The following is a 27744-nucleotide window of genomic DNA, read 5'->3' as shown; positions in this document are numbered from 1 at the left end:
TATCTAGCTCAGTATTGTCTTCACAGACTGGCAGCGGCTTCTCCAAGGTTGCAGGCAGGAGTCTCTCTCAGCCCTCGAGTTACAGTACTACCTGCATATACTTCATAACCTTGTGGGTATCCAAATCATTGTGTGTAAATCTTTGTAGATATATCATGTACAAACAACCACTTTGTATATAATTGTGCTTTGGCAACGTACTGTATGCTTTGGTAGTTTGTTGGTTCAATAAAAAAATCTTGTCCTATCTTGGAGAAGCCAGGGAGGGAACTTGAAACCTTCTGCTCTTTCCAGAGCGGCTTCATCCCCTGAGGGGAATATCTTGCAGTGCTCACACATCAAGTCTCCCATTCAGATGCAACCAGGGCAGACCCTGCTTAGCTTTGGGGACAAGTCATGCTTGCTACCACAAGACCAGCTCCTCTCCTTAGACTAGCTCTCCTCTCCTAGACCAGCTCTCTGTTAAGTTGGATATAGAGACTATTTTAATGATCATTTGGTATAAATGTTATTGAAACATACAGATCTATTTTTATTCCAGTATTGTTATAAATAATAACAATCCCAGTCTTTTAATAAGAAATTAAATGCTGAAAATTAATTACTTAATTAAGAAATTAAGAAATGAAATTAATTGTAATAATAATCCCTGGCCTTTAAGTTGGATATAGAGACTATTTTTATGATCATTTTGCATAATTTGTACTGAAACACACAGTATTTATTCCAGTATTATTACCACGCATGCAGTCGCACGGCCTTGTAACCACATGGTTTCATTAGGAATCTGCTCCAGTCTCTGACTCACATTCAGCTTGAGTTGCGCACAAGCAGGGGGTGGGGAGCAAAGAGAGTCGTGGCGAAATCCCGCTAGCGGTGATGCTTCCTTTCGCCTTTGCCGCACAGTGTGCTCCAACTGCAGGATCTTGCGCTGCAACTCCGAGTACGTGGCCGCAACGCTCAACCTACGCGGGCCCAACAAGAGTGCAGCCTACTGCAACGCCTTGCGCTCCTATGCCCGCTGCACCCGCAAGACGGCCCGCACCTGCCGCGGCGACCTCGCCTACCACTCAGCTGTCCACGGCATCGAGGACCTCATGATGCAGAACAACTGCACCAAGGAGGGGCCGACCTCGCCGCCACGGCCCCAAACACCAGCGCCCAACCACCACGGCGCGGAGTCCCTGACCACCTGTGACTATGAGAAGAGTTTTGCCCAGAAGCACGGCCGGCCCCCCGCCTACCAGCACTGTGCCACGTTTGGGGACCCCCACGTGCGGACTTTCGGCGATGAATTCCACACCTGCCGGGTAGAGGGCTCCTGGCCACTCCTGGACAACAACTACCTGTTTGCACAGGCCACAAGTTACCCCGTGGCCAAAGGGTCAAATGCCACGGCCACGAGCAAGGTAAAAACCAGCCTTTCCCTTCCAAGTCTCCCGTCATCATTCCCCTTGGCTGGCCCTGGGGCTTTGAGAGGAGGATTGCAGGAGAGGTGCTTATAATGGATGTGGGCAGTGACAGCTTCTTAAGACCAAGGGCGTGCGGCACGTAGACGGCTCCAGCTGAAAAGATCTCACTGGCCGCCTTCAGACGTAACGTGGGGCCTGTGATTCCACACCCCCTCCCCCCTGTACTCTCCCATCTGCATTTGGACATCCAGGGGAGCTGGCTCTCTGCAGTCTGCAAGATTGCAGAGAGGCGGGGGTTCTGGCTGTGCTGGTTTCCTTCTTAACAGAAGGACAGCCCGCACAGCCAATCATGCTGGAGTTGAGGGAGGAGCTTCGTCCTTCAGCTCCGGTTCCGTGGGGCCAAAACTGCAGTGCCAGCGATCGGATGTAACGTTGGCGCTGCAGAAATGGAATTTGTGGCGGTGAAACTAGACTCTGAACCGAAGGTTAAGATCAGAGTTCAGGGAGGGAAACCGCGGGTCCCTTTCCCCGGGAAACTCCATTTCCCAAAATTTGGGTGAGGAAACTGGAGGTGAAGGGATCTCCGGTTTTCTGTTACATCTGAATTCGGCCACTGACTGCATTGCTGGGAATGGCCTCTCTGCCTGGAGATAGGAGCAGAGGAAGCTGCCTTATACTGAATCAGACCATTGCTCCCTGTAGTTCAGTACTGTCTACACTGACTGGCAGTAGCTCCTCAAGATTTCAGGCAGGAGCCTCTCCCAGGCCTGCCTGGAGGTGCTGCCAGGGACTGAACCTGGGACCTTCTGCATGCCAAGCAGATGTTCTTCCACTGAGCTCAGGCTTCTTCCTGTAATGTGATGTCTCCAATGTCCTGGGCAGAGAGAGGCCTTCAGAGCGTGGGCTAGATGGGACAAGAGACAGATTCTGTGCAAGTCAGATTCACTTACAGTCATTCCAATGAGTTGAAGCCTCTAGGGAGGAACTGCCAGAAGGGAGCATCTAGGGAGGAACTGCATCTCAGGAGCAAGCCAGAAATGGCAGGATATGTCATGTACTGGAAGCATCCCATGTGCTTTGGGGTTAGAATCTCCCAGCCCTCCCAGACCTGGAGAAAGATCTTTCCCAGCCTTTACCTAGCAGTGGCCATGCCTCCCAGAATTTCAGGGTTCACTTGGATTTTAAGCATCTCGCCTAGATTGCTTTGCTCACCCAGATTCGCCCAGATTTCAGCTTTCTTTCTTTTATTTTCTTTTTTAAAACTAAGCTCTAGACCTTGTAGAAGCGGAGTCTTGGAGCAAAACGTGCCATCACTCTTCTGCTCAGAAATTATTTTCAGGCCTATTTACATAATATGCCAATTAGGCTCCTGGATTTGGAAAGCCAGGATATGGCAACCCTATTACCTAGAGATGCTGCCAGGGATTGAACCGGAGGCTTTCTGCAGGCAGAGCAGATGCTCTCCCTCTGAGCTTTGGGCAAGTCCAAGAAAAACTGATTTCTTTGAGTCAGACCATTCGTCCATCTAGCTCAGTCTTGTCTACACTGACTGGCAGCAGCTGCCTACAGTTAGAGACAGGTGTCTTTCCCAGCCCTACCTGGAGACACTGCCGGGGATCGAACCTGGGACCTTCTACAGCCTCATCTGTAGGGTCTGAGCTGCATGCGGGAGGGGGCTTTGTTGTACAGAGCTTCCTAATGGAAGGGGAAGTCTGTCTAGCAAGAGGGAAAGGCAGTGACCAACTACAGTGAAGAGGAGCGGAGCAAGGCAGAGATCCAGTAAGGAAGGTTACTTGAGCATGTGGGGGGGGGCCCTGTTTTTCGACAGAGACACAGTAGCTCAAGCAGCAGGATGTCCGCCCTGCTGCCTGATGGTCTGTTAATCAAGACCACGAGAGTGTATGTTCTTTTCCATGACCCATTCCCCATTCAGATGATGTATATCCCCATTGTGCAATTCTGTAGTGCCATCTGCTGGCCATTTGCTGCCAATCCATGTTGAAAATCATGCCTTTTGTGATTACCTTAAAATTACAACCTTAAGTGGCGCAGCAGGGAAATGCTTGGCTAACAAGCAGAAGGTTGCTGGTTTGAATCCCCGCTGGTGCTATATCGGGCAGCAGCAATATAGGAAGATGTTGAAAGGCATCATCTCACACTGCGCGGGAGGAGGCAATGGTCAACCCCTCCAGTATTCTACCAAAGACAACCACAGGGCTCTGCGGGCGCCAGGAGTCGAAATCGACTTAAATGGTGTGATTTTCATCATAGACTGGCAAGGAATGGCCAGCTGATGGAGCTGGGAAATTGTGTGATGGGGAAGTAGGAAGTAGTAAGTGAATGGGGAGTGGATAACTGAACATAACCTACATTTTCAAATGCAGTATTTCTCCATTTGGAAACACCCCATCTCTTGCTGATGATAAGAACTTAAGAACAGCCCTTCAGGAGCAGGTCCAAGGAAACCCATCTAGTCCAACATCCTGTTTCACACAGTAGCCTCCAGATTCCTCTGAGAAGCCCACAGGCAAGAGGTGAGGGCATGCCCTCTCTCCTGCTGTTGTGCCCCTGAAACTGGCATTTAGAAGCATCTTTCCTCTGAAGCTGGGGGTGGCCTATAACCCTTAGACTATTAGCCATTCATAGACCTGTCCTCCGTTAATTTGTCTGTCCTTCTTAAAGCCATCCAGCCTGTTGGCTGTCACCACATCTTGTGGCAGAGAATTCCATAGGTTAATTATGCATTGTGTGAAAAAGTATTTCCATTTTGTCGGTCCTAAACCTCTTGGCAATCAGTTTAATGGGATGTCCCCATCATGATAGTCACCCTCTAAAAGAGCAGGGTGCTTTCCCAATTACACCCTAGAACAGCACTAAATGATTCGGCTTGTCAGGATCGTATTGAAAACGATCCCCAGAATCTCAAACTCCTACAATGGGAAAATACAGCTACTTTTTTGCGATACACATGCAATGTTATAGCACTATAATGCAAAGATAAAACCCAAAAGAAGGCATCAGAAATGTGAACGGCACCTTTCTGTCAGCGAAAGTGCAGTGTCACAACATAGAAAATACAGAAGCACATTTAAGAGATTTGTAGTGACACTATGTATGTATGTATTATGTATGCATTTATTTAATACATTTATATACCGCCCCATACAAAAAAGGCCTTGGGCGGTTCACAATATACAACCAATTAAAACATTAACATAATTAAAACAATGTAAAATACAATAAAACTCTAAAAACAATGCTTTAAAACTATAAACTGAAAGCCTAACTAAACAGGTATGTTTTTAGGTCCTTCTTAAAAACATTCAGAGAAGGGGAAACTCTTATTTCATTAGGAAGCGCATTCTAGAGTCCCAGGGAAACTCTAGAAAAGGCCCGTTTTTGAGTCTCCACCAACCAAGCCGGTGGCAACTGCAACCGGACCTCCCCAGATGATCTTAACAGGAGATGGGGTTGATGAAGAGGAAGGCACTCCCTTAAATATTGTAGGGTTTAATCTGGAAAGTGCCCAGCAGTAGGGGTGTGCACAGAACTGGCTGGTCCAGTTTGAGTCTGGACTGGACCAGTTCGCTCCGGCACCCGCTCGAACCCCTCCAACCTGTTCAGGGGGGTTGAGAGGTTTTAAAATAATAATAATAATAATAATAATAATAATAATAATAATAATAATAATATTTTAAAAAAAAACACAACTTACCCCCTCTGAGGGGGGGACCAACACCCCCGGAGGGGGTAAGTTAAAAAAAAATAATTAAAAAAACCCAACCCTCTCAGATGGTGGTTCGGTTTGACCCTGAACCGTCGAACAGAACAAGTTCGACGTTGAACACATTCAACGTCAAACCTGTTTGCACATCCCTATCCAGCAGAGGTTGGGGTTGGTGTGCAGTGGGCCGTCCTCCTTTTCTGGAGCCCAGGAAAGACAAAGAAGCCACCCTTCTGAAATGCCACGATTTTTAAAAGGAAGGTATGGCTCACCAATCTGAGCTCCTTTTTTGATAAGGTTTCATGTGAATCAACCCAATCCAGGGCACACTTTGACCTGTTGGTTCCCTTTCCAGCTGACCATCATATTTAAGAACATGAAGGAGTGCATCGACCAGAAGGTCTACCAGGCAGAAGTCGACAACCTGCCGGCCGCTTTCGAGGACGGTTCGGTGAACGGCGGCGAGAGGCCCGGCGGGAACAGCCTGACCATCCGCGAGCGCGTGCCTGGGCGGCACATGGAGATCCGAGCGGCGTACATCGGCACCACCATCGCCGTGCGCCAGGCGGGCAAGCAGCTGTCCTTCTCCATCCGAGCGCCCGAGGAGGTGGCCCGCTCCTTCACGGACGAGCAGGACCTGCAGCTGTGTGTGGGAGGCTGCCCGCTCAGCCAGCGTATCTCCCGGGGTGAGTGCTGCTGCAGCGACGGCAGCGTCACCACAGAGAAGGCCCATCGCCTCTGCAAGGAGAAGTTGCCTGTTGAGGACGTCTACTTCCAGTCGTGCGTCTTTGACGTGGTGACCTCGGGGGACGCCAACTTCACCCTGGCTGCGCATGGTGCGCTGGAAGATGCCAAGGTCTTCCACCCGGATGTGAAGAAACTCCACATCTTCCAGACCGATGCAGCCTGTTACGCCGGCATCCCCTCTTCCCTCCTCTTCCTCCTTGCCACAGCAGTCATCTCCGTTACTCAGCTGCACTTTTAGAAGTTGGTTGGCGCTTGGTTATAGGGTGTCAGTTCAAAAGGGCACCGTTTCTGGTTATTATGGTTTCTGGTTTCCTAGAAGGGTGTTAGTCAGAAGAAGCAGAACTGCTAGAAGGTGTGAAAGTTGAAGGAGAGGAGGTGTGGGTTAGCTGTGAACCAGTGAGATCCAGGGGACGGGCTGAGATTAAATGAACGCAGGCATCCTGTGATTTCAGCTTGATTAGAAGGAAGGCAAGCTTGCTTTATTGGCACTGTACGTTCTCAGAGACCCTGGAAATGCTGGCAAGAGGTTGAACCTTGGAGGTTGTTCCTAGAAGCTCCATATTGCCATCGCAAATTTGGGATTTGTTAATTCCTTCTGGAAAGTGGAAATCCACAGGGAACTACAGATATCAGCACAGGGATCGACTGCTGCTGAAGCTGGACCGTACAAAATATGCAGTGCCACTTTCACGGAATGTTATTTTGCAAGGTCTCTTGGGAAGAAAACTCTTGGTTTGACATAAGAATCTGTAATGGCCCATTTGTAGTGGAAACGGAACAGAAATGTCTAAATAATGGTGCTTTAAGTGTCACACAAACTGTTTTGAATGGCTAATCTAGAAACAGAATAATAATAAGAAAAGAAGAGTGCAGGCCATTGTTAAAGGTTTTTCCTACTTCAGTCAATTTTGATGTGGTTATTTTCCTCCTCTTTTAACAGCCCAGAGTGCAAAATGAATAGAGTGAAATTTAAGCAGAATTTCCCGGAACAGTGGCACTAGATTGCTTCCATTTGTGAATGGATGGATGGAGATAAAATAGAGCAGTGATTCCCAACCTGGCGGCCTCCAGATGTTGCTGAACTACAACTCCCATCATCCCCAGCCACAGTAAATTGTAGCTTGGGCTGATGGGAGTTGTAGTTCAGCCACACCTGGAGGCCCCCAGGCTGGGAACCACTTCAAGAGAGTTTAAAGTGGTTTGTGAGAAGCTTGTACACTGCATATTTATTTTGTCCCATTGTTGCCTCTGGTCAAACAGGTGTTGCAGGTTTTAGAGACAAAAAAACCTGCCAAATCTGTTTACTGATGTAAAAGTGGGATGAAACACATCATGAGCAGCGATCCCTCTGTCAGCAATGCCTCCAGGTCACCTGAAAAAACTACTCTCTAGCTTAAATTGGATTATTCTAGGAATTTCCTTGTGGAAGAAATTTGAGGATTGCAAATTGCGGGCGTAATCCAGGAGGAAATTCTTCTGTGCACATCCCGTTGGCTTCAATCCAGTTTGCATGGGAGGACTTCCAGCTGAATTGGATCCTATTTAGCAACCTATTGACTCCAGAGCAATCCTACTTAAATCAGTGGGATTGCAACCCGAGGTCCGTATATGGTGCGATGACTGAAACCTAACAGGAGCTTATTGTTGGGCTTGGAAAACTATTAAAAATGTAAATATAAAGTTAAGTATTTAATATATTAAAAGTGAAGAATTTAAAGAAAAGTTAGTAGTTTTGGTTAATAGCCGTTATTGTCCATAGAGACGGTGAATGTAATCTGCCAAAGGCACACTGTTGGTCAAGGTTTGCCTGGAAATAATGCTCAGTGCTTTTAATGTTTGAAAAGTATGGCCCACTAAATCCAGGGAATTATTTTTCTGCTGGACTGACTGGCAAAAAGACCAGAAAAAGAACCCAAAATCAGTATCTCATCACTGGGAAATAGCAGCCCTGCTAATCTGGGTCAGGCTGCATTAACCGTGTAGATCTATTGGCCCAAATCCCTGGCTGGTACTCAGGAAAAGGTTATTATAGCTTAAAGCTGTAGCAACCCTCAAGCCCCATCTTGTACCTGCTGAACATACTGAGGCTCAATTGAGAGTTACATTATACTGGCCTAAATCCTACCCTGAAGGTTTGTTTCTTGTTACCTGGGGAAAGGTTGCTACAGCTTTGAAAGCTGTAGCAACCTGTCTTGCTCGTCCTATATATAACAAGGCTCTACATTCTAAGCTTACCTTGCTTTTAGTTCTCTGACCTCCTTGGAACCTTGTGCCAATGTCACCAGCGTTGGTAGGGGAATGGATGCTAGTAACTGGCCTGTGCAAGAGTCCTGATGATGGCGCACCAGATTCCTAGGCCAGAACTGACGGCTGGATTGTCCAACTTCCAAAACTGCCACCTACAAAGAAAGAGGCTATCAGCCACTGGGAACTGGTAGAAGATGATGCTGAGAAGAACGTTGAAAATAAAATTTTGAAGGGAGTATAGGTGTGTGTGTGTGTGTGTGTAGGTGGGTTCTAATGATCAAAAAAACGTCAGTGAGCAAGAGAATCTGAGTTATGCACACGGTGTGCTCTCCCAATTACCATTGGTGAGAACCCAGAACATTTGGCAATGTAGAGTTGTGTGCACGAACGTTTGACTGAGATCAAACAATAGTTGAAACCCTAGATCAGTGGTTCCCAACCCAGGTTCCTCCAGATGTTGATGAACTACAACTCCCAGCATCCCCAGTTACAATTTATTATGGTTGGGGATGCTGGGAGTTGTAGTTCAGCAACATCTGGAGGAACCCGGATTGGGGACCACTGCCCTAGATGAAGGATCTTGGCCAAATGTCAGGCATTTGCACTTGTGCAGACCCTGTATTTGCAGAAGACTTCCCATGTTCTCAGGACTGGCAATCAGGAGGGCGTGTGGCGCCTAACGCTCAGATTCTTTTGCTTGCTGACATTTTTCTGATTGTGAGAACCCGCCCCCATGAGAAAGAAGTAGAAGCCAATAGAATGAGGTGCATTTTGATGGTTTGGTCCTTTCAAGCCATGCGCATCACACACAGAAACCAGTTTAACACTCCTGGCTTTCTTCCTCAGCTTGTAGATAAGCAAGAGGTCTAGGGCACCCTTCTTTCATGGCACAACCCCCAGGCTGTCACAGCTAATGAGGTATTTTTTTAAAAGAAAGCAAAAGCTCAGATTTGGAATGTGAATCCTGGAAGGGAGGGTCCTGTGCACAGACAGGAAGACCTAGAAGCTTGGCCGAGGAGTGTCCTTCATAAATCAAAGCCCGGCTATAGATTCCCCTCCACGTTGCTGTGACCCCACCAGGCCTCTGCCATGAACAGTGTCGGTTTCTGCCCGGCCTGTATGTTGGCTTTGTTAATCGGCAACCGTTTGACATTAAAATGTGTCTATTTTTGAAGCCTTCCATTTCCTGTCATCTGTTTCTCATTTTGCTGCTTGACTTGCAACAGGTGAGGCTAAGAATAACTGGGAGAGAGCGAGAGAGAGCTCTCCCCTTTCATTCCCCAAACCAAATACAGTACACAAAAAAGGGTGGGGGGCGGGCACCCGACCTAAAGCTGGGAGGGCAGAGGCATGGCCACAGCTCATGTCAAAGGTCCCTGCGGTGTTTATAGGCCACAACCACCTGGCTGAGATCCAGCCATTTCAGCTCTCGTCAGCTTTCTAATTGGACAGTGAGATGGCGTGTGCAGTGAAGCCTAGAAATAGGAACATCGGAAGCTGCCTTCTACTGAGTCAGACCCTTGGTCCATCCAGCTCAGTATTGCCTACACAGACTGGCAGCAGTTTCTCCAAGGTTGCAGGTGGGAATTTTCTCCCTATTTGGAGATGCTGCCAGGGATTGCATCCAGGATTCCCTGCAAGCATGCATGCAGATGTTCTTCCACTGAGCTATGGTCCCATCCCCTAACAGGAATATCTCACATCGCTCACATAAGGTCTCCCATCCAAACACAAACCAAGGGGACCCTGCTTAGCAAAGGGGACAATCCATGCTTGCTACCACAAGACCGTCTCTTCTCCCTCTATTCTCAGTCTGTGCTCCTGAGTAATAGGACCCTAGGAAGCTGCCTTATAATGAGTCAGACCATTGGTCCGTCTAGCTTGGTAGTGTCTACTACACTGACTGGCAGCGGCTCTCCAGGGTTTCAGGCAGGCGTGTTTCCCAGGCCTATTTGAAGATGCTGCCAGGGCTGGAATCTGGGACTTCCTGCATGCAAAGAAGATGCTCTTCCACTGAGCTACAGCCCCATCCCTCGGGCTAAAAATCCACATTACACCCTCCGACACAGACGAGGCAGGCGCAGAACACCACCCCTGTTTTCATACCAGGGGCCACACGGTGAGCCCAACCCCCTCTCAACTATTACACAAGGCTGCAGCCTCTTCACCGCCTGGCACTGTTAATGCGACTTGCATTTACTCTGCTACAGCCTGCCCCCCCCAACTCCACCGGATTTGGAAACCAAGAGGGCGTCCCCCGCCCTTTCATTTAAAGATATACTTAAACAAGGTAATTGTGCAGCAGTGTGGGATCAGCAGTTCATCACGCAGAGCTCAGAAGCGGCAGGGTGCAAAGAGGGAGGCTGTGAGCCGCAGGGGGCCTTGGTGTTCATGTGCGTGCCCACATGCGCGTTAATGGCAGGATGCGTCCGCCCACTCAGAGACTTAATTCCCCTGCGGAAAGATGAAGCCTGGAAATCTAGCAAGCCAAACCGGCAACATTTTAACAAGGCGTCCCCCCAGGGCTGCCAGCTCTGACTGAAGCTATTCCTGGAGCTTCAGTTTCTGAGAATTTTTCACAACAGATCAAGCCATGATTAAAACCTCCAGGATGGCTTTCAAGAGTCACCGATTCTTGGAGACTCCAGGGCCGAACCTGGGGTTAGGGTTGGCAAACCTATATCCCCAGCCTAGCAAACCTATATAGGAACATAGGCAGCTGCCATATACTGAGTCAGACCCTTGGTCCATCTCGCTCAGTGTTGTCTACACAGACTGGCAGCGGCTTCTCCAAGGCTGCAGGCAGGAATCTCTCTCAGCCCTGTCTTGGAGATGCTGCCAGGGAGGGGACTTGGAATCTAGATGCTCTTCCCAGAGCAGCTCCATCCCCTGAGGGGAATATCTTGCAGTGCTCACACTTCTAGTCTCCCATTCAAAGGCAACCAGGGTGGACTCTGCTTATCAAAGGGGACTATTCGTGCTTACTACCACAAGGCCAGCTCTCCTCCCACAGACCAGGCAAACCCAAGGACAAAATTACATCCTCAAAGAGCAAATGGGCAAAACCCGGGGACATTGCCTAGAGATGTGAGGATAGCAATTAACCTGGGATAGGAAATAGAAAATAAGGACTGTCCCAAGTATGCGAGTGCAACCATATTTGGAGTACTGTGGACAGTTCTGGTCTCCATATCTCAAAAAGGATGTTCTAGAACTGGAAAAGGTGCAGAAGTGGGCAACCCAGATGATCAGAGGCCTGGAGCACCTTCCTTATGAGGCAAGGCTCCAACACCTGCGGCTTTTGAGTTTAGAAAAAGGACGACTGCGGGGAGACATGATAGAGGTCTATAAAATCATGCATGGTGTGGAGAAAGTGGATATAGAGAGAGAGTGGACAAAGAGTTTTTCTGCATGCATAACAGGAACTCTTCTAGTGAGCCGCAGCCCCATGTATCATGGAGATATGACCTTATCCCTCTAAGGTTTCATAGGAAGCTGCCATATACTGAGTCAGACCACTGGCCCACCTAGCTCAGTATTGTCTACACTGACTGGCAGCAGCTCTCTCCAGGGGTCTTTCCCAACCCTTCCTGGAGATGCTGCCAGGGAATGAAGCTGAGAATTTCTGTATGGGAAGCAGATGCTCTTCCCGGGAGCTATAGGCCTACTCCGGATCGCCACCTTGATATTTAGGCTGGCTGTCTATATGTGGCATGCATTTATCTAGAAGGATTTCAAAGGAAAATAATATTGAATGTGACTCCAGCTCTTGGGGTCTGCCATCTGAGGTGAAGTAGGGTGAGATGCCCCCCCCCCCAAAAGGAAGGAAGGAAGGAAAAAAATCTGTCCTACACATCTATTTACAGTCCAGGAATTTAGCCACGCTTAGTTGCAGTGGGTGACTTTAAATGCATTTATCCCAATGGCCATATGAGGGGAGTGTTGTGCTGAGATTAGTGCTTGATTTCCGAGGCCAAGCTTCATAGAAGGAAATCTAGGAAGGAAGCTGGAAGGAAGCTACATGGAGAGGCAGAGAAGCAGGTAAGGACCTGTTGTTCTCTGTTTTAAAAGTGTTGCCCGCTGCTTCATCCAGTACTGCCCTCCACCAGTTTAATTAGTTTGGCAGCCCCATGAACCAATTCGGCTTCAGATCTGTGCACAAATCTCAGCCCATGCACATCCCTACTCCAACATCCATTTGACTGCTTATAAAGTTGGAGAGGAGTCTGAATGCAACAGAAGATCAGGCCTTCCCATCCCACTTCAGTTGCTGCCACTGAAATTGGCCACTGGGAACTCGGAGCTGGGATGAGGATCAGGTGAGTTGGGAATATTCCCTCCCTTGTGTTATGCAGTATGAAACAAGTTGTTCTAGTAAGAACTAATCAGCCTACTTTCCTTTCACTGTCTCTACAACTGTACTAAATTTGATTCAAATCGAGGTCCACAAGTTAGATCTCTTGTGCCTCAAATGTTTGTGCGTCTGCCTTCTTGGATCAGGGTGGATGACATCATCACAAACTATGCCATTGAGGTGTCCCTGCGTGTCACTCACTGCAGCTGTACCCAATTTGGTTTAAATGGGTTAGACAGTCCAGAAATTAGCTGGCTTGTGCCTAAGATGTTCACGCGGCCACCATCTTGGATTGAGGTGGATGACATCATCACAAACTATGCCTTGAGGTGTCCCTATGTGTCCCTACAGCTGTATCAAATTTGGTTCAAATTGGTTAAGCGGTTTACAAGTTAGCCCACTCGTGCCTCAAAAATTTACGTGTCTGCTGTCTTGAATTGGGGTGGATGACATCATCACAAACGATGCCATTGAGGTGTCCCTATGTGTCCCTACTACTGCAGCAATTTTGGTTCAAATTGGTGAAATGGTTCACAAGTTAGCTCACTTGCACCTCAAAAGTGTATGCATCTACCATCTTGGATCGGTGTGGATTACATCATCACGAACTACACCATTGAGGTGCCCCTATGTGTCCCTACAGCTGTACCAAATTTGGTTCAAATTGGTTAAGTGGTTCACAAGTTAGCTTACTTGCGCCTCAAAAGTTTACGCGTCCACCATCTTGGATCAATGTGGATGACATCCTCACAAATGACACCACTGAGGTGTCCCTTTGTGTCACTGCAACTGTACCCAATTTGGTTAAATGAAAGCTCTCCATTTTTTTAGCCTACTTTCCAGTAGGCTTATGAGGTTACCCGGCATTCTGTATGTGTGTGTGTGTCTATGTGTCCCCTCCACCCATCAACTTCACAACACCTGGACCGATATGAACCAAATTGGGTACAGTTGCAGTGAGTGACACACAGGGACACCTCAATAAAGTAGTTTGTGATAACGTCGTCCACCCCGATCCAAGATGGTGGATGCGTGAACTTTTGAGGCACGTGGGCAAACTTGTGAACCACTTAACCGATTTGAACAAAATTTGCTACCGCCTTGGGGTTGCTTTTAGCGAAAGGCGGTATAGAAATCTAACAATAATAAATAAATAAATAAATAAATAAATAAATAAATAAATAAATAAATAATACAGCTGTAGGGACACATAGTGATGCCCAAATGGCGTGGCGTGATGATGATGTCATCCACTCCAATTTGGTTCAAATGAGTTAGGCAGTCCACAAATTAGCCTGCTTGCGCCTCAGATGTTCATGCTGCCGCCATCTTGAATTGGAGTGGATGACATCATCATCACACCACGCCATTGGGGCATCCCTATGTGTCCCCACAGCTGTAGCAAATTTGGTTCAAATCGGTTAAGTGGTTTGCAAGTTAGCCCACTTGTGCCTCAAAAGTTCACACGTCCGCCATCTTGGATCGGGGTGGACGACATCATCACAAACTACGTCATTGAGGTGTCCCTGTGTGTCACTCACTGCAACTCTACCCAATTTGTTTCAAATGGGTTAGGCATGGGCTAGGAGAAGGTAGTTCTCCAGGGGTCCTTGAAGTGCTGTGATGCCTCTTCCCCATAAATAATCACCGCTCTCACCTCCTTCCTCTGTCTGTCCTTTCTAGGTAGACACTAATGTCCATGTCACCTCACCTCACAATTAAAAAGAGTGGATCACCTCTGTTTAGCAGCGGGAAAACCTTTTGGTGTACACCACCCACAGACGCAGGTTTTCGGCGGTATACAGATATGTTAAATAAATAAATAATAAAATAAAATAAAATAAAAAACTGCCCTGTTTATCCCAGCACTATCTCCTGGCAGAGAGCTGGTCTTGTGGGAGCAAGCGCAAATTGTCCCCCTAGCTAAGCAGGGTCTGCCCTGGTTTGCCTTTGGATGGGAGACTACATGTGCGAGCGCTGTCAGATATTCCACCCCCGCTCCCAGGGGATGAGGCTGCTCTGGGTTAAGAACACCTGCCTGCTTACCTGCTGACGGTTCCAAGTTCCCTCCCTGGCAGCATCTCCAAGATAGGGCTGAGAGAGACTCCTGCCTGCAACCCTGGAGAAGTTGCTGCCAATCTGGGTAGACAATACTGAGCCTGAGGGGCCAAGGGTCTGATTCGGTATAAGGCAGCTTCCTCTGTCCCAGTTTCCCTGCTCAGGGCAGGAAACTGCTACAGCGTCCCTGACAGGTAGATGTCCAGCTGCTGCTTGGAAACCTCCAGTGAAAGAGAACCCACCATTGCATGAGGCAGACTGTTCCATTGTTCAACAGCCCTTACAGCCAGGCAGTTCTTCTGAATGTTTAGCCTGAATCTAGTTCCTTGTCTTTTCAACCCAGCTGAAACTGAACTTGACTATCCTGGGGGTGTCATAATACCCTGATTAGGGTATTGTTTCAGAAAAGAGAGCCAGCGTGGTGTAGTGGTTAGAGTGCTGGACTAGGACTGGGGAGACCCGAGTTCAAATCCCCATTCAGCCATGAGACCTGCTGGGTGACTCTGGGCCAGTCACTTCTCTCTCAGCCTAACCTACTTCACAGGGTTGTTGTGAGGAGAAACCTAAGTATGCAGTTCACCGTTCTGGGCTCCTTGGAGGAAGAGCGGGATATAAATGTAAAAACAAAAAACAAAAACGTATCTCTCTGCCACAGTGAGGACTAGAAACTTACCTCATGACACCTTTCTTTCAACCAGCAGCCAAAAGAGCTGTCCACCTCAGGATCCCAGTGCAAAGTTCTCTTTGTATAGTTTACGGATTATCTATTGAAGAGTTGTTGGGAAATGTATTAGGGATATTTCAAAGGCTTGTTCTGTGGCCTAGAATATCCTGCAATTGTTTTTGAATTGAAGGCCCAGCTGCACCCTCCCTGCCCTGATTCCACCTTCCCAGCCTGGCCAGCCTGAGGAGAATGGCTAGAAATGGGGCTACCAGGTTTTCACCCCGAGGTGGTGCTTATTGATTTATATAAACCAAAGTGGTCACGTATTCAAATACAGAGAGACAGTATACTCCTCTAGGTTCCTCTCTCTCTCTCTCTCTTTTTTTTGTTTTTAAATGCCCCAGCTTGATTTTGGACTGAGAAATGGGCAGAAATGGCTCCCAGGCCTGCTCCTTGGCAGTGGTGCTGAGGGGGTCGCCATGGCCATCTGGGCTACCAGACCCCCAGGATTGGCCAGGAGTCTCCCAGAATCAGCTCCAGCCTCCCGGTGAGGACTGAAAGCAGTCTTGGAGGTGTTAATGGTCTGACACTAAGAAAGAAAGCAAAACCATGAAGGGAAAATATCTCCAGGAAGAGCTTCACTCAGAGTTGGCAATCCTGCTTTTATACTAACTGAGAGGATTGAATTATGAGGCTATGAATGAGGCCGGGATGGGCCTCCAAGAGGCTTGAGGACTGTGGGAGAAATATACTCACTCGATGTGTTTAATTTGAGGGATTCACACACTGTATTGTCACTTACTTGATAAACTTATTGTTGTACCATGAGGGCTGGAAACCTATTTCATAAAATATAGCTAAAAAGGAGGGAAAAATCCTGTCAGAATCCCAGTGCAGCCTCCTCCATCACACTATATAGGAAGGACGATTGAACACCTTTTGGAAGATTAACCAGCTTTTAAAAACGTGTTTTAAGGCCTACAAAATTTGCTGGCTGGGTTTAGGGCTGCAGCCTTTCACTCTTGTTTATATCCTGCCTTTCTACAACAGAATTGTGCTCAAGGCAGGTAAGAATTAAAAACAACGCAACGGAATTATGATAAAAACATTATACAATTGCTGACATGCTGAAATAGAAAGGATAAGTTAGGCAAAGCCAATGGGTCAACTCTGAGTAGTTTTCTTCATCATGTCAACCCCTGTATATCATTATCATGTATACTTATATACAGTGTATAATGTTTTCAGACATTTATAATTATATATTACTTGCACGTGTTCTTCAGGAGGACCTCTTTATCTGGTTATTATGAGGTAAAAAAACGGTTACCACAACACTAACGTTTTCAAAGCGTAATCTTGATAACATTCAAGATGGGTTCTCAGGAGGACCCCTTTCTGTGGTTATTATGAGGTAAAAAAGTTACCACAACATATGTTCTTAGACTACACTTAAGTTTTTGAAATTTAATCTTGATAATATTCAAGACCACAAGTGTTTCCCTCAGAAAGAAAGAAGGCTGGCTAAATTGGGTCTTCTAGAAAGGAAAGTACATTTCCAAAAGAGACTTCATCATCCTTCTTGCCTGGGGTACCACGTGATTTTAGTAGATATTTGGGTGGAAAGAAGAATTCCTGTTGAAACAGACCAGGTTCTTTGTCTCTTCTTAAGGTTTAAACACAGTACCATAAATATAACTGAAACATAACACAACACTACAAGCTGTGTGGGACAGGTTTACCAACAATTATGCGCTTATATCAATCAAATAATCGATCTTTATTGTTACAGTCTCAGACCCGCACAGGCTTATAACAAATTAAGAAACAGGCATCTTTGAATCATTGGACAATTTATCTTCCAAGTGATCTGAGGGATTTTCTTTTCTTTTCTTCTCCTTTCCTTTTCTTTTCAGAAATAGGATAATCATGACTATTAATATTTATATACCTGTTTCCAGCAAAATAAATTTCTCAAAGCATTTTATGTAGCAAATGCATGAGAAAATGGTTCCCTGCCCCAAAGTGGCTCACAACTTAAAAACAAGACACACGGGAGAGGCATCAGCAGCTATCACTGGAAAGATGCTATCCTGGGGTGAATAAGAACAGTTATGCGACAAATAAGATGAATATACCACTTTTCAACCAACGTTACCAGAGCGGAACTGTAAATAAAATGGCTCCCTGTCCAAAAGGGACAAACTATCAAAAAGAAACATAAGCCAGACACCAGCAACAGACACAAGAGGGATGCTGTGCTGTGGATGGACAAGGCCAGTTGCACTCCCGCTGCTAATATATTATTATTAATATATATTATTATATATAATATAATATAATATAATATATAATATAATAATATATATTATTATATATAATATTATTAATATATATTATTATACAGCATCCCTCTTGTGTCTGTTGCTGGTGTCTGTCTTATGTTTCTTTTTGATAGTTTGTCCCTTTTGGACAGGGAGCCATTTTATTTACAGTTCCGCTCTGGTAACGTTGGTTGAAAAGTGGTCTCTCTCTCTCTCTCTCTCTCTCTCTCTCTCTCTCTCTCTCTCTCCACTTTAAAAATATGCCTCTTTGCTCAGTTAGCAGGGACACTTGCTCTCTCTGCATAGGGTCTCACCCCAACAAACTATCCTCACCCTGGGCCCTGCAAAAGTTAGAGGCAGCCCTGCAGTGTCTGATGAGGAACAGGGAACTAGGAACCAACTTTATTTTTGTGGGTGAATCAGGATCAAGCAGTGATGCCTGGAGTGGGAATCAGGATGCTAGAAATGTATACCAAAGACACTCTTTGCATCTGTGAAATGCTGGAGGTGGACACTGGAATCAGATAGGAATAGTGTTCATGTTTCAGTTATTATTAATAGCGTGTTTGTACACGTATTAGTGTTTGCATTGACATTTGTTAGTGCTTCTGCGACTTGGTTGTTTTGCAATGAGATTCCTTATCCTTTTGGTCCCCTCCCACAACATTTCTGCCCAGTGGCCTCTTTCTCATACCCTTCTCTTTCTCATACCCTTCTCACACCCTTCCCACTCTTTTCTTCTAGGCTGTGCAGACTGCATCCTCCTCTGCAGGAGGGCGAGCAAAGTTGCCTCACCAGACAACACAGATGCACCTGATCTCAAGAAAAGAAGCTGGACCATCTGGGGGAGGAAGAGCACCACAGCAAGGGAGCATGGAGCCATGGGGGGGGGGGGGGGCACAGCCAAAAGACTCAACAGGCGGGCCCCAGCCATCCAGACCTGATGAGAGAGAAGGTGAGGAGGTGCCCCAGTTCATGGGGAATGGTCAGGACTGGGGGACAAGTGGCGAGCAGGGAAGCTTTGAATGGTGGCACAGATGGTGTTTAGAACAGAAATCTGTTGTGGGTCTGAATTTACAGTGCATTGCTGAAAAGAATGAGGTTCTCTTTTTGAGGTGATATTAATATCCCAGCACCATCATAATCCTTTTTATGATTCAAAAAAAACCTAAGACCAAGGAGGAGATATAGAGGGGATGTTTGCAGATTGGAAGCTTCTTAATTCTTCTTCTGAACTGCAGATTAGCTTGCCTTAAATGGCCAGGCAGAATGAAGAAGAGACCCAAGAGTCTGGACATTTAAGGCAGCTGATCTGCAGTTCCTTCCACAGTGGATTTAAGAAGTTTCCAATCTGCAAACATCCCCTCTATATCCCCTCCTTGGTCTTTTGCCACAGTGCAGGTGTGTTGCCAGAACCTAAGGAGTATACTTGTGGGTCAAATGGTCCGTAACCCAAAGTTTGGCTTTTTTGAAGCCAAACCTGCCAACCTGGAAACCCCTCAGGCTCCCACATTCTGTGTTGATGTCTCCCTAGAACCCTACTTTTTAAAAGGGTAATGGGTCATCTGACTTCTGCTCTTGCAGTGAGAGGAATAAATAAATGGACATATCAGGCTTACTCACATAACCATTTTGAGGTGGGTGGGAGCCCAAGCAAGATGTTACCCCATCAGCAACACATGAACATCAGTTCAGCAAAACCAGCAAGCAGACAGTCACAACTGCCAAGAGCTCTGGGGCTACAGTCTTCAGCTGCAAGCCCCGCCCCTCCATGGAAGGTCCTCCAAGCGTCCATATGCCTTCCAACCTGGGTTGTGCTGCCAGCAGCCTAGACACATGACATCAGTGGCTGCCCTCCCATTGGCCACAAAGGAGCAGGAGGCGGGCGCAGCTCTGCAGAAGCTCCTTTGGCTTCAGGAGCATAGAGTATGCTCTGGAGGCCAGCATGTCCTTTGCTGATGACCGCTCTGGGCTCAGGTGTCTATGGTTTTCACAATAAAACAATCAGGGTAGGAGTGCTCTTCTCTCCTCCATGCTTGGTAAAATCCTGGGTACAAAAGTTGGGTAGCATTGCTGGGAGCTACCGGAGCTGGAGGGACAATCATGCAGATCTGGGCAGCCCTTCTCCTACCCTGATTTTAACGGTCATGTGAATGGGCCTACTGTGTCCCCAGTCAGTTACAGTTTCTGAGAAAAGAAACACATTCCTTAAAAGAACAAGCTATTCTTCCAGTCTTAGGCCCACAGTCTTAGATGTCGTATGTTGAATGAATTACTGCTTTGAGTCTTCCTTCCCTCATGACTTCTCATCTGGTGCTCAGCAGCAGGGCCGGATCAAGGCTTGGTGGGCCCTGGGGCACTTCAGACAGGGGGACCATTGTGGTTTTATCCACATGCCCAGCACATCAGAGTACGTGTCGACACACTCATCTCCCTCTCTGGCCACATGCAGGCTCTCACTACAAACTCAAAAAGCAGCAGCAGCAACAATAGTAATAGATTCCCTAGTAGAACTAACTTTTCCATTAGTGTTAAGTGTTTTACACGTTTTTCAGGAAAATGGCCCCAACTCTTGCTTTTGTCTTATCCAAAACTCCTCCCTGCATCCAAGAAGGGTATGTCAGTGCAGAATCTGTGGGTTGTCCAGGTTTTGATCATAGGTACACAAGGAGCTGCTTCATACTGAGTCAAACCATTGTTCCAACCAACTCAGTGTTGTCTACATCAACTGGCAGCCCTACCTGGAGAGGCCAGGGATTGAAGCCGGGACACCCTGCATGCAAGACAGATACTCTGTCACTGACTTACAGACCAAACCCCATGAAGGAAAGAACAACAAATGGGGGGCACAGAGGAAAAAGTGGCATGGGACACACAGAGACCTCTCCTCCTTTGTTGCTTCAAACATGATTTCACGGGATGCTGCTTTCCTCTCTCCCTCCTGGAATGTAAGAGCTTCGGAAGAAAAGCTACTCAGTGGGGCTGCATCGTCTTGGAAGATTTGCTAGGCAGAAACACCAGTTCTTCCAAATGCCTCAGTCTCCCGTCTCTGCTGAACCCGGGCAGAAAAGGAAAACACTCGCTCTCCAAAACAACTGTTTTGCTGCTTCTTCCACTAGATGGCCTAGTTCAGCAGAGGTCCACCTGCCCAACTTTCATCCTCTACATCAGGGGAAGGCAACCCATGGAACAGATGCCCAAATTGGCACCCGATATGATTTTGAACAGCACTCACCCTTACTCTGAGAGGGGCGCTGGATTTAACAGGAGCCAGTTCTTCTGTGCTAGATAATCTTTTCTCCTGTCCCATGTCCAGAAAGGGACACTGGAATTTCTCCATGTCTGTATCCATCAATGGGCATTATTGGTGGGAGTTTCTCACAAATTCTGCTTGCCCAGGAACGAAGCTTAGACCGGGCATTAACTTTATTTTAAAATTGTAACCTGCTGCTACATACAAGACAGAGAGACAACTGAAGCATACCACTGAATTACACTGAATCACACTCATTTGGTAAGATCTGCATTGTAATTTATTTTAAATTAAGCTTATTAAGCATTTGAATAAAAGTATTTATTTTACATAAAACAGAATAACAATAATTTAATGAGAGAGAGAGAGAGAGAGAGAGAGAGAGACCTTCTATATCAAATGTCCTCTTTTTGCATCTTGTCTTTGCTCAGTTTTATTCATTTATATTTATACTTTGCCCTAAGATGCCAGGGCAGTAAACAACAAGATAAAAACAATTCAATCAAAACACAAATACAGCTAGAAGTTTTAAAAAGAGCAAAGAACAGCTCATTGGCCAAAAGCCTAGATAAAATGGGCAGTCTTCGCTTTCCTCCTAAAGGCTGAGAGATATAAACATGCCATTTGGGTGGCAAGATTTCTCATGAGAAGTTGGAATCTTTTGGAGAGGCCTTATCGCAGCTTCTGTCAACCTTCCTTGCAATAGGAAGCTTGACCAGCTAAAGCAGGCGCAAGCAAGTCAAACAGGAGTGATCTAACCTTTCTGTTCTTCTTCTCAATTGAAATGAGGTCAAAACATGGGTTCCAATTCGTCTCATGACCCCTCCCTTGTTGGAATTTAGATTGGAAACTCCTTGGGGCAAAGACCCATCTTCCATATTTATAGAAGTCTGGAAAGCTCCATGTACGCCAGAGGTGGGCAGACCGGGCCCTCCAGCTGTTGTTGAACTATAACTCCATCTTCCTCTGGGGATGATGGGAGTTGTAGTTCATCAACAGCTGGAGGGCAAAGTTTGCCAATCCCTGATATAAGCATGCTATATTAATAACCTTCATTCAAGAGACAGCAGGAGAAACAAATGCTTGTTCATGACCCTTAACTGCCTGGTCAGTGCCTGGCGGTAATATAAACAGGGATGTTACGTCAAGCTGCTTTTATCCAAAACAGAAATATATGTTTATAGAAATAGCACGCCTAACGCATGCTGTAACTGGAAACTTTGAATCTGAAAGAACAAATTAGACAAGTTTCTCCTCTCTGACCCAGCACATACAAGCTGTATCCATGGTGAAAACGGCCGTTTATTCAATGTTAGCTAATGTTGCTCGGAAAGATCAAGAAACATTATCGTTGAACCGAGGCCAATTTGAAATGTTCCTGTAGAGCTGGAGAAAACTGCTATGAAAGTTGTTAGCCTTCTACTACTACTATTTATATACTGTACTGCTTTTCAAGGGGAAAAGTCTCAAAGCAGTTTACCTAGAAAAAGAATATGCAGAGGGCTCCCTGTGTCCCCACCGGCTCACAATGTAAAAAGAACAACAAGGTAGAAACCAGCAAATGCCACTGGAGGGGGCTTTGCTGGAGTTGGATAGAACCAGCTGCTCTCTCCTGTTGCTCACTATAACGACAAGCATCTGAGGGGGCAGTTACAGTTACAGGACCCCGTCAGGAAGGAAAGGGCGACAACCTCAGCCTTCATCAACATTTGCTGAGTGCAAAATTAGATGGCGGTGAAAGAAAAGTGGTCTGTGAAAGTTACGCAACGTTCTTGTGCAAGGCAAAGGGGGATGGAAAGAAAAAACCACCCCCACCTCCACTTTGCTCCTTGCTCAGCCTGCTGTTTCCATGCAGGTATCCGAGCGGCGGCTGCTGAGGTCAGAGAGCTTTTCTGCTCTTCCTCCACAACATCCTCCCAGGCTGCAGGCTTGCGAGCCAGCCAGACCAGAGAAGGAATGAGCTGTGCAGCTGCGAGCTGCTCTCCAAGCAGTGGCTGAGGCCCACATGTGGGTGACAGTGGTCCGGACGAGCTTGCCTGCAGCTTCTTAGAAACACTGGCCTTTGGGTAGCTGAGGTGTGAGAAATGCCGGGCCTCGCGATCTCAGCTGCATCAGCCCTCTGCGGTTTTGCTTTGCTGTGGCAACCAGAGAGGCTCTTATCTCCTGACGAGAGCAGCAGCTAAAGCAACCCTCCGCTGGGCCTGAGCAGGTGGCGAGCCAAACCATTTCCGTTCAGTGTCTTTTAGACCAAGGGCTGCTTTTAGTGGATCGGCCATTAGCAGGCCCTCCATTAAAACTCTCTCCTTGATGGATGCTGCTTGGTCTTTCCGGTGCTCACCCAAGCGGCCTGCCTTCTCCATTTGCCATAGACAATTGTCTCAGGAAAATGGGATGCCGGCAGGGGGCTTTCTTGATCTTTCCTACTCTGGTGAAAGAGTCATCTTGTCCTGGCAAGGATGCAGAACTGCGATTAGCTGCTGGAAGCCGGCTCCAGGCTGGAGGACTTCCTCTTCCTGGCCTTGTGCTGAATGAACAGCTTTGTCACTGTACCCCCACCCTGACCCACAGATGGCCTTCCAGCCCTTCCTGTCATAGACCTTGGAGGGCCCCCCCCCCCATATGTGCATCCCTGCCAAAAGGCCTTAATCTGCTGACAGGTTTGTGCAAGCACTAGGCTACAGATATTCCACCACATTTTTAAACATTCTTTATCCGGAAGGTGTACTCCAGGCAGATATCCACAGTTTAGGCTCGCTGTCGGCCTTTAAGAGAGCCCTAAAAACTTCTTTGTTTGGCCTGGCCTTCCAAGGCTTGTAAAGTGTTGTTGTTTTTTAAAAGCATTTTAATTGGTTTTAATTGTTTTTTGAATGGTGTTTATATTGTTTTTAGCACTGTGTTTTGAAGTGTGGGGTTTTTTAATATCTTTTAAAAAGTTGTTGTACACCGCCCAGAGCCTCTGGAGGGGGCAGTTTATAAATGTAATTAACAACAACAACAACAACAACAACAACAACAACAAACAAAGCAGGCCTACAAGAAAGAACAAGTCAAGAACCGAGCAGAAAAATAGAAAAATAAGCCACTGCATGGTCAATATTTACACAATATAACTGGAAAATCAAACATCACCAAGACCTGGCAATGGCTTAAGAATGACAACTTGAAGAAAGAAACAGAGGGTTTCATACTGGCTGCACAAGAACAGGCACTAAGAACAAATGCAATAAGAGCAAAAGTAAAAAAATCAACAACAAACAGCAAGTGCTGCCTTTGTAAAGAAGCAGATGAAACAGTGGACCACCTCATCAGCTGTTGTAAAAAGATCGCACAGACTGACTACAAATCAAGGCATGACAAGGTAACAGGGTTGATACACTGGAACATCTGCAAAAAATACAAGCTACCTGTAGCCAAAGATTGGTGGGACCATAAAATTGAAAAAGTTGTAGAAAATGAAGATGCAGAAATATGATGGGACTTCCGACTACAAACAGACAAACATCTGCCACACAATACACTAGATATAACTGTAGTTGAGAAGAAAGAAAAACAAGTCAAAGTAATCGATAATACCAGGGGATCGCAGAATAGAAGAAAAAGAAACAGAAAAAACAACAAAATACAAAGATCTACAAATTGAAATTGAAAGTTTCAGCTGTGGCAGAAGAAGACCAAAATAATCCCAGTGGTAATTGGCGCCTTGGGTGCAGTTCCAAAAGACCTTGAAGAGCACCTCAACACCATAGGGGCCAGATAAATCACCATCAGCCAATTACAAAAAGCAACTTTACTGGGAACAGCCTATATTCTGCAACGATAGCTATAATAATAACAACAATATTGATAATAAAATTCAGCTTGGGAAGGACTCGATGTCTGGATAAAACTAACCAGTCAATAACACCTGTCTGACTGTGTAAACAAGAAATAAAAAATTTCCATCTGCAAGCAATAACAAACATCAGTTTTTGGTTAGGCTTTGCCGAATGCAAAGCCCTGATGCAAAGTCCAAAAGAGGGGGGGGGGACCTGGAGGTGGAATATGGAGGAGGCACAAGCAATGAATACAAAAATATGAGGGTGGGGTATGTGCATGAGTCAGGTTCTGTGGGTTCCGGGTCCCAGCTCTTTGAAGTAACTAGCAGGCAGACCTAAGCTGCTGTGGTTGGAGAAGTGAACACTAATGTACAGAAGGACCCGTTGTGGTGGGTCACCACAATGCCTGGTGCTGTTGCTTTACACATTAATAATCGTCGCAAAGCTGTGGGAGGGCAGAGGTTTAGAAAGAACTGTGGTGGGGGTGGGTAGGAGATGATGCCTTTAAGACTCTGAAAGGGCAGCAAAGAATCCACTTCATTTGCACAGCGGCAAGAGTTCCATGGGGAGAAGTTGTGCATTGTAGTGCAAAGCAGGACGATGCTTAAATAGTCGGCGTTCCTTGAAAAAAAAACCCCATTTTCTGTTGTGCCCCTCTACTTCCATTCTTCTTCATCTGCCTCCTCTCACTTCTTGGACTCGAGAAGGGAAGCCCCTCGGCTTACCCACAACATCATGCTGCTGCTTCTTCCCTCCCTCCGCTTCCTCTTCTTGCTCTTGTTTACCAGCCGACTGACTGCCTCCTCCCTCCCTGGACAAAATATCTCATTAGCTTAATGGGCATGCCAAAGTCTCCGCATGTCTGGTTTCGCTTGCTTTGACCTAGCAGGCCATCAGAGTACATCATGCTTCATAAAATTAGCTCCCCCATACTTTTTTTTTGCCATGTTAGACTCTGATTTTCATGGCCCATCAGTCAGGGATATTGGGGGTCTTCTAAAGCCCAGGATTTTACCTTTGAGTTGTCCGTACCTGGGTCTAGCAAGGCAGCAGCTGGAGAGAGAGCACAAAGAGAGCTCAAATGGACAGCAAGACTCTATTGTGCAGCAGGATTCTACTGTGCATCGGGCATGTTTGATTACAGACTGGGAGTTAGATTTGAAGCCTCTGAGTTGTCTTCCTGTAATTTTATGGGACAGTTCCTCTTCTAAATCGCTAGCACAGGAATTGTTTGCAATTGTGCAGAGTGAGAGCCCCACATTGCTTCAGGCACCTGATCAGGCACTATTATCAATGTTACCTAGCCTGAACTCTCCCTTGGTTAAGGAGAGTGAATGACTATTGATGGGTGCTATTTGGTTTATACTTGTTATGTTTTGGGGTGCCATTTTGGGTTTTATTATTGGTTTTGGATGGTCCTGGCATGTCGGCTTCTTGGAAGGGGAAGGTGAGGGGGGAGGCAGGAGGGGGCTAAAGATCTTTACAGTGGCGGGGTATGGGAGGTATGGCAGGAGGACAGGAGTTAGCCACTCTAGGAGAAGGGGACCTTGCAATTTATTACGTCTGGTCTCTGCTTCTGACTCCCCTTCCTCAATCCTGGAGCCAGGTGACAGGATGGCTGGTTCTAATGGCCTCGGATTTTTGTTGGTAATGCCAGGTACGTCTGTAATAAGACCTTCTCCATTCGTGATATGGTATTGGAGTAAAGGGCTGACCTGCTTTGCATTACGGAGACCTGGTTGGGCACGGATGAGGAGGTTGCCCTGTCTGAGATATGCCCACCAGGTTTCCGGGTGCTTCACCATCCCCGAGACCATGGCCGGGGAGGTGGAGTCGTGGTGATTATTAGAGATAATCTTGTAGCATTCAGGGGCTCTACTCTGGCCCGACTCACATTGGCGGCCACACATTAGATCTTGTCTTTACCTCGGAGCAGTGGCGATGTGATCTGAGGATGGGGGATATAGTCATCTTATCCTTGCCATGGTTGGATCACTTCCTGGTATGTTTGCAGATCACTGCGGCTCCTGTACTTTGCAGGGGTGATGGACCCATTTTATCTGTCTGCTCCAGGCGCATAATGGATCTGGTTGGATGGGCTAAAACCAGCTCAGGCTTAATCCCTCCAAGACAGAGTTGCTCTTGTTCAGTTCCCGATCTGGCCAGATTCCAGTTTCGAGTGTTTCCCTTGATGGGGCTGTGCTCCCCTTGAAAGAGCAGGCTCACGATTTGGGGTCATCCTGGCCTCACGGCTCCTGTTGGAACAGCAGGTGGAAGTTGTGGCCAGGGGAGCCTTTGCCCAGCTTAGTCTGGTATGCCAACTGTGGCCTTGCCTTGACCGGCAGGCCCTGGCAACTGTAACTCATGCCCTCATCACCTCTCGGTTGGACTATTGCAATGTGCTCTACCTGGGGTTGCCTTTGAAGATGACTCAGAAGCTTCAGCTGGCCCAAAATGCCACGGCCTGGCTGTTTATGGGCAGCAGAAAATATGAACATGTTTCATCTTTGGTGTGGTCACTACATTGGTTGCCAGTTCGCTTCCGGGTCCAATTCAAAGTGATGATTATCACGTATAAAACACTTCAGGGTTGGGTGCCTGTGTATCTTCAAGACTTCCTCTCCTGCCCAACTTCAACCCACCCTCTGAGGTCATCTCAGGTGGGCCTTCTCAGAGTTCCGGGCCCAGGGGAGGTATGTGGGGCCTAGGCTCCTGCAAGGGCCTTCTCTGTTGCAGCCCCCTCCATATGGAACACCTTGCCTCCTGAGATTCCTAATGCCAACTCCCTTCTGTCCTTTAAGAAGCTTTTGAAAACTTATCTATTTTGCCAGGCTTTGTGTGTGTGTGTGTGTGTGTGTGTGTGTTCCCCCCCCCTTTTCTCTCGTTTTCATTGTTGTTGTTTTAATTTATGTAAACTGCCTCAAGTCTATGGAAGTCAGGTGGTCAAATTTAACAAACAAACAAACAAACAAACAAGAAGCTGGTGAACTAGCAAAGACTGGCTTCAAATGGAGGGGTGATGTAGGAGTCAGGAGCCTCTTCCTGGAGCTCAGGCTGGCCCTGATCTAAGCAGGTGCCTGAGCTGAGTAGGCCCACTGGGAGGGAGGCCCTGAACAGCTGGCCACTTCAGCTCCGATGTCACTCCT

General features: G+C 46.8%; 2 protein-coding genes and 1 long non-coding RNA gene across 16 annotated transcripts in view; 2 read left to right on the top strand and 1 right to left on the bottom strand.

The window, feature by feature from the left end:
• The window catches only part of LOC128337154 (hemojuvelin-like), a 28497-nt gene extending 19185 nt beyond the window's left edge, over nt 1-9312 (top strand). For all 5 annotated transcript variants that reach the window (XM_053277825.1, XM_053277823.1, XM_053277821.1 and 2 more), the window contains exons 3-4: nt 907-1409; nt 5492-9312. In XM_053277825.1, the coding sequence (XP_053133800.1) occupies nt 907-1409; nt 5492-6121 (1133 nt within the window). In that variant the 3' untranslated portion in view covers nt 6122-9312. The remainder of the gene's footprint in view (nt 1-906; nt 1410-5491) is intronic.
• The window catches only part of LOC128337152 (heat shock 70 kDa protein II-like), a 179017-nt gene extending 161668 nt beyond the window's left edge, over nt 1-17349 (bottom strand). For 4 of the 9 annotated variants that reach the window (XR_008312196.1, XR_008312194.1, XR_008312197.1 and 1 more), the window contains exons 1-2: nt 15216-17349; nt 8119-8282 (exon numbers count right to left, since the gene is read on the bottom strand). The gene's annotated coding sequence lies outside the window, so the exon portion shown is untranslated. Of the gene's footprint in view, nt 1-5740; nt 5875-6065; nt 6229-6587; nt 6720-8118; nt 8283-15215 lie in introns of those variants that run through there. The other 5 variants (XR_008312200.1, XR_008312198.1, XR_008312199.1 and 2 more) reach the window with 5 other exon arrangements.
• The window catches only part of LOC128337167 (uncharacterized), a 67949-nt gene continuing 54961 nt past the window's right edge, over nt 14757-27744 (top strand). For both annotated transcript variants that reach the window (XR_008312206.1, XR_008312207.1), the window contains exons 1-2: nt 14757-16273; nt 18275-18485. This is a non-coding gene — a long non-coding RNA (uncharacterized LOC128337167). The remainder of the gene's footprint in view (nt 16274-18274; nt 18486-27744) is intronic.

This window comes from Hemicordylus capensis, chromosome 14 (assembly GCF_027244095.1).
Source record: "Hemicordylus capensis ecotype Gifberg chromosome 14, rHemCap1.1.pri, whole genome shotgun sequence".
Lineage (NCBI taxonomy): Eukaryota > Metazoa > Chordata > Lepidosauria > Squamata > Cordylidae > Hemicordylus > Hemicordylus capensis.
The sequence above is the reverse complement of the archived record's forward strand: the minus strand, read 5'-3'. Positions and strand labels throughout refer to the sequence as shown.